This window comes from Pelmatolapia mariae, linkage group LG8 (genome assembly GCF_036321145.2).
Source record: "Pelmatolapia mariae isolate MD_Pm_ZW linkage group LG8, Pm_UMD_F_2, whole genome shotgun sequence".
NCBI lineage: Eukaryota > Metazoa > Chordata > Actinopteri > Cichliformes > Cichlidae > Pelmatolapia > Pelmatolapia mariae.
In genome coordinates, this window is record NC_086234.1 from 7,624,018 (window position 1) to 7,636,050 (window position 12,033).

The 12,033-nt window shown below is 40.9% G+C and overlaps 1 protein-coding gene across 11 annotated transcripts in view; it reads left to right on the forward strand.

The window, feature by feature from the left end:
- tanc2b (tetratricopeptide repeat, ankyrin repeat and coiled-coil containing 2b) overlaps positions 1–12,033 on the forward strand; it is a 167,549-nt gene that overhangs the window by 78,708 nt on the left and 76,808 nt on the right. For 5 of the 11 annotated variants that reach the window (XM_063482658.1, XM_063482660.1, XM_063482663.1 and 2 more), the window contains exons 1-2: positions 3,425–3,852; positions 9,885–10,064. In XM_063482658.1, coding sequence (XP_063338728.1) covers positions 3,534–3,852; positions 9,885–10,064 — 499 coding nt within the window. In that variant the 5' untranslated portion in view covers positions 3,425–3,533. Of the gene's footprint in view, positions 1–3,423; positions 3,853–9,884; positions 10,065–12,033 lie in introns of those variants that run through there. The other 6 variants (XM_063482665.1, XM_063482666.1, XM_063482667.1 and 3 more) reach the window with 3 other exon arrangements.

A 12,033-nucleotide genomic window follows, 5' to 3' on the forward strand; every position in this document is an offset into this window, starting at 1 on the left:
ATGACAGGGATTGATTGCACTTTTGGGGTGAGTCTATTGGCTCCATTTATGTTCAACCTGATTGATTAGTCACAGAAAAATAACCAAATCTAAGAGGGAACTTAAACCTTCTGCCAAATAAACTTCTTTAAACATCAGTATTTATAGTAATCACTCTTTCACAGTACCTGTAAAAGATACCTCATTTAGGAGGAAAGGTTACACTGAACTGAAAACACCGGCAGGTCCAAGAAAGTCAGGCTCAATGATAATGATAGCTGCTGCTCCATGGAATAACTACCAGATGTCACACTGACTTCTTCCATAATGATTCTTTGTCCACATTTGAAATTGGCTTGCTCCTTTGACACCACAACACAGAACGGTTGCATTACAGTGGCAAAGAAATTGCCAACATGGAGAGTGCACCATCATAGTGTATCTTTGTTTCGGAAATGGCTTTTTTTCCCCGTTCAGTGACAGCAGTGATTTGATTTTACAGTTGAGTAGGATATGCTGCAGAGCACATATTGGCTCGCTTTCATTCTCACTACCAACTGGCAGATGTTCTATGAGAACCTCGAATGATGTCCACTGTCTGTCTTTGCAGGTTTTAATGAAAATATCTCTATTTCCATCAGCCATGGGTCCTCCCCTTTCATGTTCCCTGCCTAATAAGCCATTGATCTGTGTGGATGGACATTGTACTGAAATCACGGGTAATGAGAGCACTTCTTAGAAGAAAGGTTTCTTTTGAATAGAGGTGACACAAAGATATGTTTCTCAGTCCTAAAACTGTAGTAGAGAGAAGGAGGCTCCAAAAACCTCAGTAACGGAGTGATTTAAAGGCTTAACATAGATTTGTTGTTTAGTGGGTGACTGTAATTTCTGTCAGACCATTTTAGCCCAAAGAGGATTGTTGTTCCTTCAGCAGTAATATATATTTCGAAGTATAGCCCTGTTCTGGGAACTCCCCACCCTTTCATGTGCATATGTGGAAAACCTAAAAGCAGGGAAAGCACCAGGAAGACCGCTGCACATACCCGAGTAGGCATCAGTTACAACAGACATGGCATAGATTAAGTCAGAAACTGTATGAAGTAGAGGAGCTAGAGTGGAGGTGGGTTTGCAAAGTGGCTTGCAGGGGCAGCAGGAATTTTATCAAGGGTCGAGCAGCTTTAGTGGTATGCCCTGTATAAAAGTTGCCAATAAGATAAGCAGAAGAGAATCAGTTCATCTTCTGGGATCTAACACAGAATTAACACTGTGTTCAATTTCAAGCTGGATAGAAGTTACCATTTATATTAGAGTATAGCTGCTCTTGGTCCAAACAGTTCAGGAGACTCTCTTTCAGAAGAGTTTGGTATTTAAGTAGAATCTCTGCAGTTCCCGGGAGGTCCCTCCGATGGGATATTTTACATTTTCTTGTAATCGTGTTTCATCTTTTCCATTTACTCTCGACATTGCTTTGCTGTGGGCTAACAGGTTCAGGGAAAATACTAGTGACAATGTTTACACAAAGTCTAACTTGGTCTTTGGAATTTCTCGCCCATTTTTTTTTTTTTAAATAAATGTTGCTTCTTCTGTTTTTGCTTCTGCTCCAGACTACCTGCCAATGTGAATACTGAGTTTTCATAATATGTCAATGCAAAAATCTACTAGCAGGATATCAGTTGTAGTGCATACTGTTAAAATGCACAAGGAGAGACATACAAAGATAAAGATACAATTAGCTCAAAGGCTTAAATTATTGTTATATTCAAGCATCAAGCAAAAGTATAAAAAAACAACAACCCAACATTCATACATTTACTGAAACTGAAAAAAGGCCATTTGTATTGTTATAGCTGTTAGAGCTGTTTTTGTATTCTCTCCCTCTTTCCTTGGTGGCTTCTTTGCTTCACCCTCACCTGTCTAAATGTCATCTGTAACAAGGCAGGCAAAGGTTGCATGTTTTGAAAAAGGCTGCAAGCACTGATCTATGAGTCTTTGGCACAGTAGACACTATATTGAGAGTAAGAGTCACATCTGTTGCCTGGATTCTGGGAGAAACTCATTGCTGCTTCTCTTGTTATATTTTGAGTCTTCAGGGCAGCCCATAACAACCTTCAGGCCACTTGGAAATGCACTGGTGCTCCCGATGGGCATTCAAGTTAACATTTAGTAATCACAGCACACCTATTTGACTCAAAGTACCCCCCTTACTTGAAATGCAATGAAAAAGTTTCTGTGGTCATGTGATAGCGCTTTGATGTTTGTTAATGCCTCAGCTATGATATTTACAACTACTGCTGTACAGGTATCGAAAGATAAGTAAAAATCACCCGAAATACTTAAGTATGCACAGTCTCTTACACTATATCACGCAGCTGTCTCCACACGACCTCATACACTTTACTTGTGCTTGCATGTGCATGTTTTCACATATCACCGTGCAAGCAGTTCTTGTAGCTACTGCCCGTCGTCTTCAAGGCCTGTATTGATTTTTCACACCATTGATTTTACTGGGCGAAATGGCTCATCAGGTACACAAGGTGAGAAACTATTTTTGGTGGCTTTGTTGCTGTCGAACATGCGTGTAATGGAGGTGTTAGAAATATAGCGCTGCTGTCTGTAAATGCCAAATATACAAAAACCATTACGTAGAAATTGTGTGTTTTCAGTGTGCTGGTAAAGCTTTTTTTAATTGACAAATCCAAACAACAACACAGAAGAATCCTCTGCAGAGAGCCCCCTTCAACAATCGGCCCAGTTCTCACACATTCATACCCCACGGCTTATTCTATCTATCCATCGACAAGCTTGATCTTTCCGCCAGCAAGCCAATCTGGCCTGCTGCGTGGCTCAATGTGTGAATCTGCGATGGGAGAGATAATACTCGAGTGTTTGTTTGGGTTTTCTGAACCAATAGATGAGAGCACTGATTGAAAGGCAATGTGGGGATGAGGCAAAACATCTAATCCTTTTTGTGATTTAAAAAAAAAAAAGAGGCCTACTTCCCTTTCTGCCTAATGCAACAATCTTTGATCCTTCTACTCAGATAATCCACAGACTAGTTTTCATACAAGTAGCTCAGTTCAGATTTTTATTAATAGCTCACTTAATTCTATTGGGATCCGTTTCTTCTGAGCATAAATCATTTGTTCCACACCTCCTCTGCTGGCCTGTCGTGCTTTACAGTAGATCCATCTGCACTTGAGCAGGATTATGAAACAATCCCCTGGTGACACTGACTGTGCTGCCCATTGATGCTGCCCCCACCCTCCAACCTGCTCTTTTCAGCTCCATCCACTGTGGCTAATTCTGCCTGCCTGATCCCCTGGGCGTAATTGATCTTCATATCATTAGCCGTATGTGGATCTATCTTGGGAGACGCCCACTGTTTGACTGCAAGTCAAAGTCATCCCTCATTTAAGCATATGTATGTCGCAGCAAGCTCTTTGATTGTGGCTCCATTGCAGGTCTTCATGCAGGAATGGTTGTAATGTAAACTATTATGTTATCAGCCTTGGGCTTGCCTAGAGATAGAGGCTCACTGACTGTTTAGTCTAAACATGTGGAGGCGGAAAAAATGGAGCTCAGCAGCGCGTTCTTCCCTCGCGACAATAAGGGGACGCTTGGGCCCCAGGAGGAAGGGTGTCGAGGGTCTGTGTGTGAGCAGCCTCCTGGGTGTCCTCAGATCTCACATCTGGCTGATCGGGGAGGAAGAAGTGGCCTTGCTGCTTACTCGCACCTCCTCGCCACGCTGCCACCACCACCGAGCTCACTCCCTGTCTTTCTCTGTGTGCTCCTCTTCTGCAGATGGTGGGAGCGAGGACTTGGCAGACCCCCGCTCGCCCAGTCTAGACCCTCACCTGAGCCACATCGGCCAAGGTAAGCAACCGAATCTCCAAAGAGAAGTTTTCTTTAAACTCGAGATAGAGAAAGCTTTGCAGTCTTGACAGGAAACGTTATGCCTTTCACAGCACCTGCTCTTCTCACCTCTTGCTTTTATGTGCTCACGGTGTGTATAATATGTGCGAATGAGAAGCTGAGTTGCTGAAAACAAACGTGAGCTCTTTTCTCGTCCCCCATATTTCCTCCCTCTTGGCTCTTTCCAGACGCTATTTCTGCTCCCTTGTTTTCATGAAGCCTTGTTTGCTGGACTGCATTTATTCCGTTTTATAACAGCAAAGTTTATGACTACTGGAAATGAAGTTATATTTACAGGGAGGGCAAGTGTATGAATTTTATATTCTTGTAATTTTGCCTGTAAATCTGAGTAACTTCAAGGGGAAATAGGCTTGTATATATGACATTAGATGGTATCAACAGTGAGAATGTCTGTGCTTGGCAGAAACTGTTTGGGGCAAAATATGATTTCATGCAGTCTGTTTTTTTCCACCTCATACATATTTTGAACTGAACACCTTGATGAGTAGGTGGTTCTGTTTATTTCGAGGCATGGAGTGGTCCTTGTACACGACTCTTATTGCAGTCTAAAATGAAACACGGTAATTTCCCCTTCACTGCTTTTGTTCTGTGGATTTCACCGCTGAAGTGCGGCTGGTGCTCCCTCTCTACCCTTCTCATTTTTGACCTGAATGAGACCATTTAATATCTTTCTCAGGATTATCATAATTTTCAATGAGGCTTTCCAGAATTAAATGGACTAATTGATGAGATTAGGGCCTTTTCCACCACAAGAATGTTGGCTAAAACTAAGAGTATTTGGATGAAAAGTGCATTTCAACTTCTTGAACTTCCCTGTCCAAATTACAGGGATATTATTTTACACCCCACAGAGCCCCTTCATAGCGGGAGGGTCATACTTACTGCATTGCAAATAAGCTCCTGCACACTATACACCATGAAAAATACATTTATTTGAAACACTGTTGAATTTAGTAAAACTTTATTTTCATTAGTGTAGGTCTTGTGCTATTCAAATGTATACCTGCTGCAGGATCACCTAGACATGTAACCTCTGGGGGACATTTTGAGACTAAAGGTTAACTGAAACATTTTACAATAATTATCTATAAATTAGGTGTAATTTTTAGGAAGGATACATTAAAGTGGTGCAGTTAGCACTGTCAGCACAGTAAGAAGACCCTGGGGTTTGCAAGGCCTGCTGGTTTTTATGTACTCTGGTTTCCTTCCAGAGTCCAGAGGCATGCATGCTAAGTTAATTGATGATTCTAAAAAGACTGTAGGTTCAAGTGTGATTAATGGTTAATGGTGTCTCTGTTAGCCCTACAGTGGATTGGTGACCAACCTCTCACCTGGGATTGGCTAGGATAGCAGCCGAGAAAATAGATGGACGTTAATAATTGTCTATTTCTGTCTTTATTTATTAATTAATTAATTTATTTATTTAATTATTTTTTAAAATAATATGACTTGCTGTAAGGAGTGCACTAACTTCTCATATAAGATAGCCCTTCTGTGTCATTAACCTCTGATCTGTGGAAGTTATACTATATTTCTAATAAATACATTGTTGCATGCTAGAAAGTGTGCAGGAATCAGGTTTTGTCTCATCTTCTATGGGGTATGGAACTCCAGGCCTCGAGAGTCGGTGTACTGCAGGTTTTAGATCTCACCCTGGGTCAGCACGCCTGAATCAAATGATTAGTTCATTACCAGGCCTCTGGAGAACTTCAAGACATGTTGAGGAGGTAATTTAGCCATTTAAATCAGCTGTGTTGGGTCAAGGACACATCTAAAACCTGCAGGACACCGGCTCTCAAGGCCTGGAAGTCCCTACCCCTGTTCTATGCTCTTGGCTTATGAACTAGATCGGTGAGTGTTTTCAGTAGTACTGACTGAAAGCTTCAGACGTTTGGGTGTGGAGTGTGCAGTACTATGCATGTATTGCACTTTAGTTTCTTTTTCTTTCTTTTTTTTATCACCAGTGAAGTCACAGAAGAAATCATATGTCAGATGAACTGATGAGTTCTCCTCCCAGGGCATCGCATTATGTCTTTTTGTCAGATGCCATTACACACGTCTATTAGCGCTGGTGCGTTGACGCCTTGTCTGTTTTCAGAGACCTACACTGTCTGTTTTCAAAGGAGGGAGAGGAAGCAGCGGTATGACGGGTTTATAAGGCAGGAGACCATTGTTTGCATCCCGTTTGGACTTTCTTGTTTTTTATTCACTGTATTCATCTTGCTAAGTTTGTGTTTACGAAGAGATGGTTTGCAGTATTGTGGTTGGCATGATATCTGCATGTCCCTGTTCCATAACTTTGTGCTTCACCAAAGAACACCTTGTGCGTAACTTAGACTTGCCAGTGGCTTTGACACAGCTGCATTATATGATTCTACAGGAATAAGGATAGGCTGACAGTATAGTTGCTGCAAAAATAACTTGTCACTTTTTCACATGCCAGCGGCCTAATTGGCATAATTTTCACAGCTCTTTACAGTGTGATGGACACTCACACAACCTACAGTATGAAAGGAACCTTTTAGCTCTTTGAAAAAGTCTAAAATGACTAAAATGAAGGTGTCTTGGATGTAAATGCAGCTATTTTATACCTAAAAAGGCAAATAAATAAATAAAGCACATTCTTTTGTATTTGTCCTGATTAATTTAACATGAACGGCCACAAACTTGTTAATTTATTTAGCGGGTAATTGATTGAGAGTAGCTTACCGGTAATTGTTTATTTTTGTTCAATATTTCAAAGCATTAAAACCAAGCCTGATCCTGACTGCTGGCAACTGCTATCAGAATACCAAGTTAGCTATTTTATATTCACACCAGTGTCTGCATACATGTGGAGAATTTCCATGCCGGGGAATGCAACCGCTGCTCTGGCTGTTGTTTTTCACTCTCACAGTGACATTCCCAAGTGAATGGATGGACTGACTCCAGAGCCACAGAGGGATTGATGTGTGTGTCGGAGTGTGTTTGGCATTTCTTCTATGAGTGCAATTGTTTCAATACTGATGTATTTACATTACAGCAGCCAATTTGCCCCCTTCCTAGCCATCATATAGGCTTCCTCAGGGACCGGTGTCTGATAATGGCTTTTTGTCTCACCGTTGCGGCTGCTATCTGGTGCGAACCTGTTCCTTGACCAGTTGGTTTTACAGCTCAGTCTGCTGGGAAATGGGCAGTCTGAGCTAGAACTGATTCACAAAATGGATGTTTACAGACAGCTGGCTGATGAGTGCGTGTGAAATAAAAAAATAAAACCAAAGTTGTCATAATTTGTGGTTTTTAGAGCAAAAGAGGAAAAGGGGGGGTATGAGTGATGGTAAGTGGTTGTTTATACTGGCTCTGTAATTACCGCTCATTGTGAGAGGCTTTTTTCGTAAATAAAATGCTCTCTTGTGGTCATGACTGTGCTCTTTTCTTGTTTAAACATTTCAAATGGTTAGAAAATCCTTGATTATATAAAAATTGTTGGGTATTGTGTTACTGCGGGGCTGACAGAGGTCAGGCCGGCTGCCTTTTGAGGCAGTGATGTAAACTGCACGTGTTGCCTGCAGGGCTGCTCTCTGCTGGGTCACGCCAGTGATGTTGCACTCAATATCAGTATTGCACTGATTGCAGGATTGAACGACCAGGCTGAGGTCCTATCCTCTGTCAGAGGGTGATACGGTTTCTACAGCAGGTGAACAAACAGGAAAAGAAACAGAATAAAGAAGTCCAACTAAGCGCTTTAATAGTGTATATATTCTGATCCTTGCAATCCATTATATTCAGCTATACCTGTCAGCCTACACTCTAAGAAATAGGGGCATTTCAGTCCTAACAGGTAGAGTTGACATGAATGTTGGAAACAAGAGTAACTATATATGCCTTTTGCACAAAGATTCTTGTGTCCCTAATGAAATGGTACGTATTTGCAGCATTTGTTTAAATGTTTAAGGTGCGGTAATGTGACACATGCGCAAGAATACTGGGTAAAATGTTAGCTGAAAAAAGTGCTTCCTCCGTTTAGATTGGTTTTATTTGAGGTGCTTTTGGAAGGGATACATTTAAACTCCAACTGAAAGGCACTCTCTTTAACTATAATTACATTTTTTTTTGCTTCTAATGGTGTGGTCATCTTTATTCTAAAGAAAATCCAATGTGTTCTGGCATATAAGACTTTATAAAGGAGTATAAACATATTTCATGAAACCACTGGACCTTTCCTAGTGGTGGTCCTTTAATAGCAGACTTCCACTTGTGGAGTACCACTAATGATAAATATCCACCTTGGATGAGAGTGGACTATAAAGAGCCCAAAAGGGTTTTAACACAAAGCTAACAATTTTTATCAAATTTAAATCAAATGTGCATAAACTGCACACAATAGCACAAATCACAGATAATATGAAGAAATACCAAAATAGAAACTGAGTTTATAAAACTGCAGTAAAATCTAAGTCAGCCATTTAAACCAAGATATTTAGTGTCAGGTGATTTATAAATCCAGAAATTCATAAATTCCTTTGGTTAAAACTCCGTTGTTTTGGCACCTCTTTACATGGAAAGAGGGATACGCTCAGTTACTGGAAGACAAATAGAATAGATCCAAATTTGTCACAATCTCTGTTTAACATCCTGATCAAGATTTGTAAGCTGAAACATGTTTTTGGGATTTTTTTTTTTTTTTGGCTAAACCTGAGCATGCAATGAGAATAAGGGCATTTAAAATTATATTTAATAAGAGGACACCTTTGAGTTCTTTGTTTTAGATAAAATGTTGATGTTTTATTTTGATCTTTACATTTTGAATGTTTGTTTATTACATTAATTTTTACATTGACCTTAGGTGCAGATATGAAATCAATAATGAGAGTAAAACTAGAATGTACATGTACCATAACATTATAGTACAAATTGCTAGAGGTATTGGGACAGTTACTTACAGAGAGTACTGCCCCAATAGCTGTTGTACCTCTAACGGTGCCATAACGTATTTAAGTTCTTGACCGTATAAGAATTATATAATCTAAGACAGGGAATCAGGCCTATTGGAAGACTTTTAATATCTATTTATATCAAACTTTTCATGGGTATCATATCAAAACCAACCTTGTGCCCCCGCAGCTTCTGTCAGAGGTTTGCAGTCTGCCTATTTTAGGCAAATGCTTTTCACACTGCAGCCAAAACAATAGAATTAACCATTGTTTTTAAATTCTATTTTTCTTGATCTTGTAGAATCATGACTTGAGCTTCCTCACTTTTTTACAGGCTGACATGTTCTGATGATTTGCACAAATTTGGCTTCTATGATTAGTTATGAAGCAAAAATATTGATAAATGTGGTGATTTTCAGATTGTTTCAGTCTTCCAGTGTCTATAAAGGAATTTGATGAGCAGAATCGTTGACTTGAATTTTGTGGACTGCCTATTTCACACTTGCAACACAGCCGTGAACTTTTCCAGACTTTACTTGACAGAAATGCGCTTCAGTGTGGAAATGTCCTGAGCAGTCGTATCTGTCCTTGAAGTGTCTCTAATCTGTCAGGTACCTAGTATAAAGTCTGTGTAGTGTTCAGTAGTGCCTATGTTAGGCCACAGGTAACTGTCAGGAGAATTCAGAGCAAGTAAGTGGGTGCCACGTGTCGCGCCTCCAGTGCTCTCTATCCGGGCAGCACCCTCGCCTAAACCATATGGAGGATTTTCTGACTTCATTCTCCATTGTCTAAGTTCATGTGTTGAAATGGCTTGAGACCTAGACTATTAGCAAAATGTAGCTGTTGTGTGTGAAAGGTGTCCAATTAATAATGCATGTACAAATCCAGAGTGGAGCCATTTGGGAAGATCACGCAGTAACCATAGGATAATTTGCTCTCTCATCTTCTCTTCCTTTGCTATTGAGTCTGCAGTTATACCATGAATATTATAACACAGTGCTTTATTTAAAGCCCAGAAAAATATCTCATACTATGCTGTTTCTCCCTCCCATCCTGCAGGTGGCAGCATAGACAGCGACTGTGCCTTTGAAGGAGACTACGCCGTGCCCCCGCTTTCAATGACTGAGGGCATGCAGCATATTCGCATAATGGAGGGCGTGTCACGCTCTCTGCCCTCCTCCCCGCTGCTCACCCATCAGACCATCAGTGTCAGGCTGCAGCCAATGAAGAAGCTCACAGGTAAGGATGCTGCAGGTGATAGAGGAATCACTCAGAGTGCAGGATTTGAAGTTGTTGTCATTTTTTTTTTTTTTTTAAACCAGAGTTCAGGAAGAAAGCCACAGCCAACAGAGACGTGGGCTAAATCTGGTTTAAATTTGCCTGTGGCTGTCCTCCCCCATAGACTCGGTGTACTAACACAGCCTCCCTTAGCTCTTCACTGTACCACTGTAGGCAGCTTAATCACAAAAGCATGCATACTGAGTTAAAACTGATTTTACAAGACTAAGCAATGTTTCACCCCGATGCTTGCTGATAAGCAGTAATCATTTACTGTATTACTTGCCCCCTAATTCTGAGTAGAAACCAAGTGGAGCTGAGCTCGGGTTTCTGGCAAACACTGTAATTTCCAATTGTTGTAATCGCCAAAGTCCTACCTAATTGACAGTGTCAAGAACAGATGATGGACTGCGAGCTGCGGTTGGCTCAGGCGTCCTTTATTGCATTTTACCTCCTACCACTAATCGTTTCCTTCCACAGTCATCACTGACATTCAGAAAATGTGGAAAATTGCCTCTCCTCTGTCTCCTCATCAACTGCTTTATGAGTCTGTGTTGTGTTCCCTCTACTATTGCAATGGGGAGAAGCAGTGGTTTTGGTACACAAGACGGTCTGGGCATCAAAGGTTACTGCTCTACTTGTGCTTTCAAAATGAGAATTGAAATATTGACAGCGCAGCTTCACCCAGTATCTGTGCAGCCTCCACACAGAAGCAGAGTGGGTGTGGATGAGTTTAAAGCTCGACTCAGTAGTCACCACTAGGGTGCACCAATCTCCCAGCTACTTCAGATCATTAACCGTTTCTGGTATGCCGGGGGGAGCTGTGATTTTTACATCATACAGAATGATTTATGATCTCTCCAGGGTCATCCAAACTGTGGGTTTTAAAGGGGAAACGCACATCACATAACCACATCATTTTCTCCCATTTTAACTGGGTGTGCCACACTGCTGTAGAGGACTGTGTGTGGACGGATGGAGCAGAGGTTTCTTTTTCTTTCTTTTTTTTTTTTTCTCGAGAATTACATTTCAGAACAATCTGGCCAAATCACACTCTTCTCCCCACCTCCTCCCTCACTGTTCTGCTGTTTGAGGAGCATTTTGTGTGCTTTTCTTGTATTTGATGTTTTGTGGCTGATTCGGCCTGCTTCTAAAAGGCTTCTTTCATCTGCGTGAGTCGCAGCTAGTTTTTAGGACATCATACGAATCTGTAAATATGAATGTGTGTGTGTGAGAGAGAGAGAGAGTGTTTGTGTATGTGTTGTTTTCATGACAGCCAAGAATAGCTTGATTAATGATGCACGGCGCTGTCTCATTTGTACTATTCTTATTTTGTGGCTGACGTAGGGAGAGGTCTCTTTGCAGTGTTCTCACACATGTCATCATTTGGCTTGATGTATTACACCAGTCAGGTGCTGCTTGTTGTGTGTTTGGGGATTTTCAAACTTAGTGATGCTTTTTAAACAGATTTTTTATATGGATTATGTTTCATAATTGACTCACTTCACTACACTTGTCACCTTAAGTGAACATGTGTTGTAACTTTCACTAGGATTAGCCTGTGCTTATCTGTATGGATTTGTGTCATATCTCTTATTGTCTGTTATAAGGTGGTGTCTATTTAAATAGTGAAGTCACTGAAAAAATATATAATTGCTTTAATCCAGATAAAGGTTTTTGCATTAAAAAGGGCTTATATATGGTATGTCCAGTGGTTGTTCTTCAAATCACATGTCAGTATGACTTTACAGCACTTATAGGACCAAAACGGCCTGTCAGTGAAATGACAGCATGCACAAAAGCCCTCAAGTGCCCATTGTCCTTCAAGCCCTCAAAGACCTGTGTCTGCTCTCAAGTGTCATCCACCAGCAGACTGTATTTGAGCTCAGTCTACCCAGCTTTGTCGCCCTTTAATTAATTCAACGCAGCA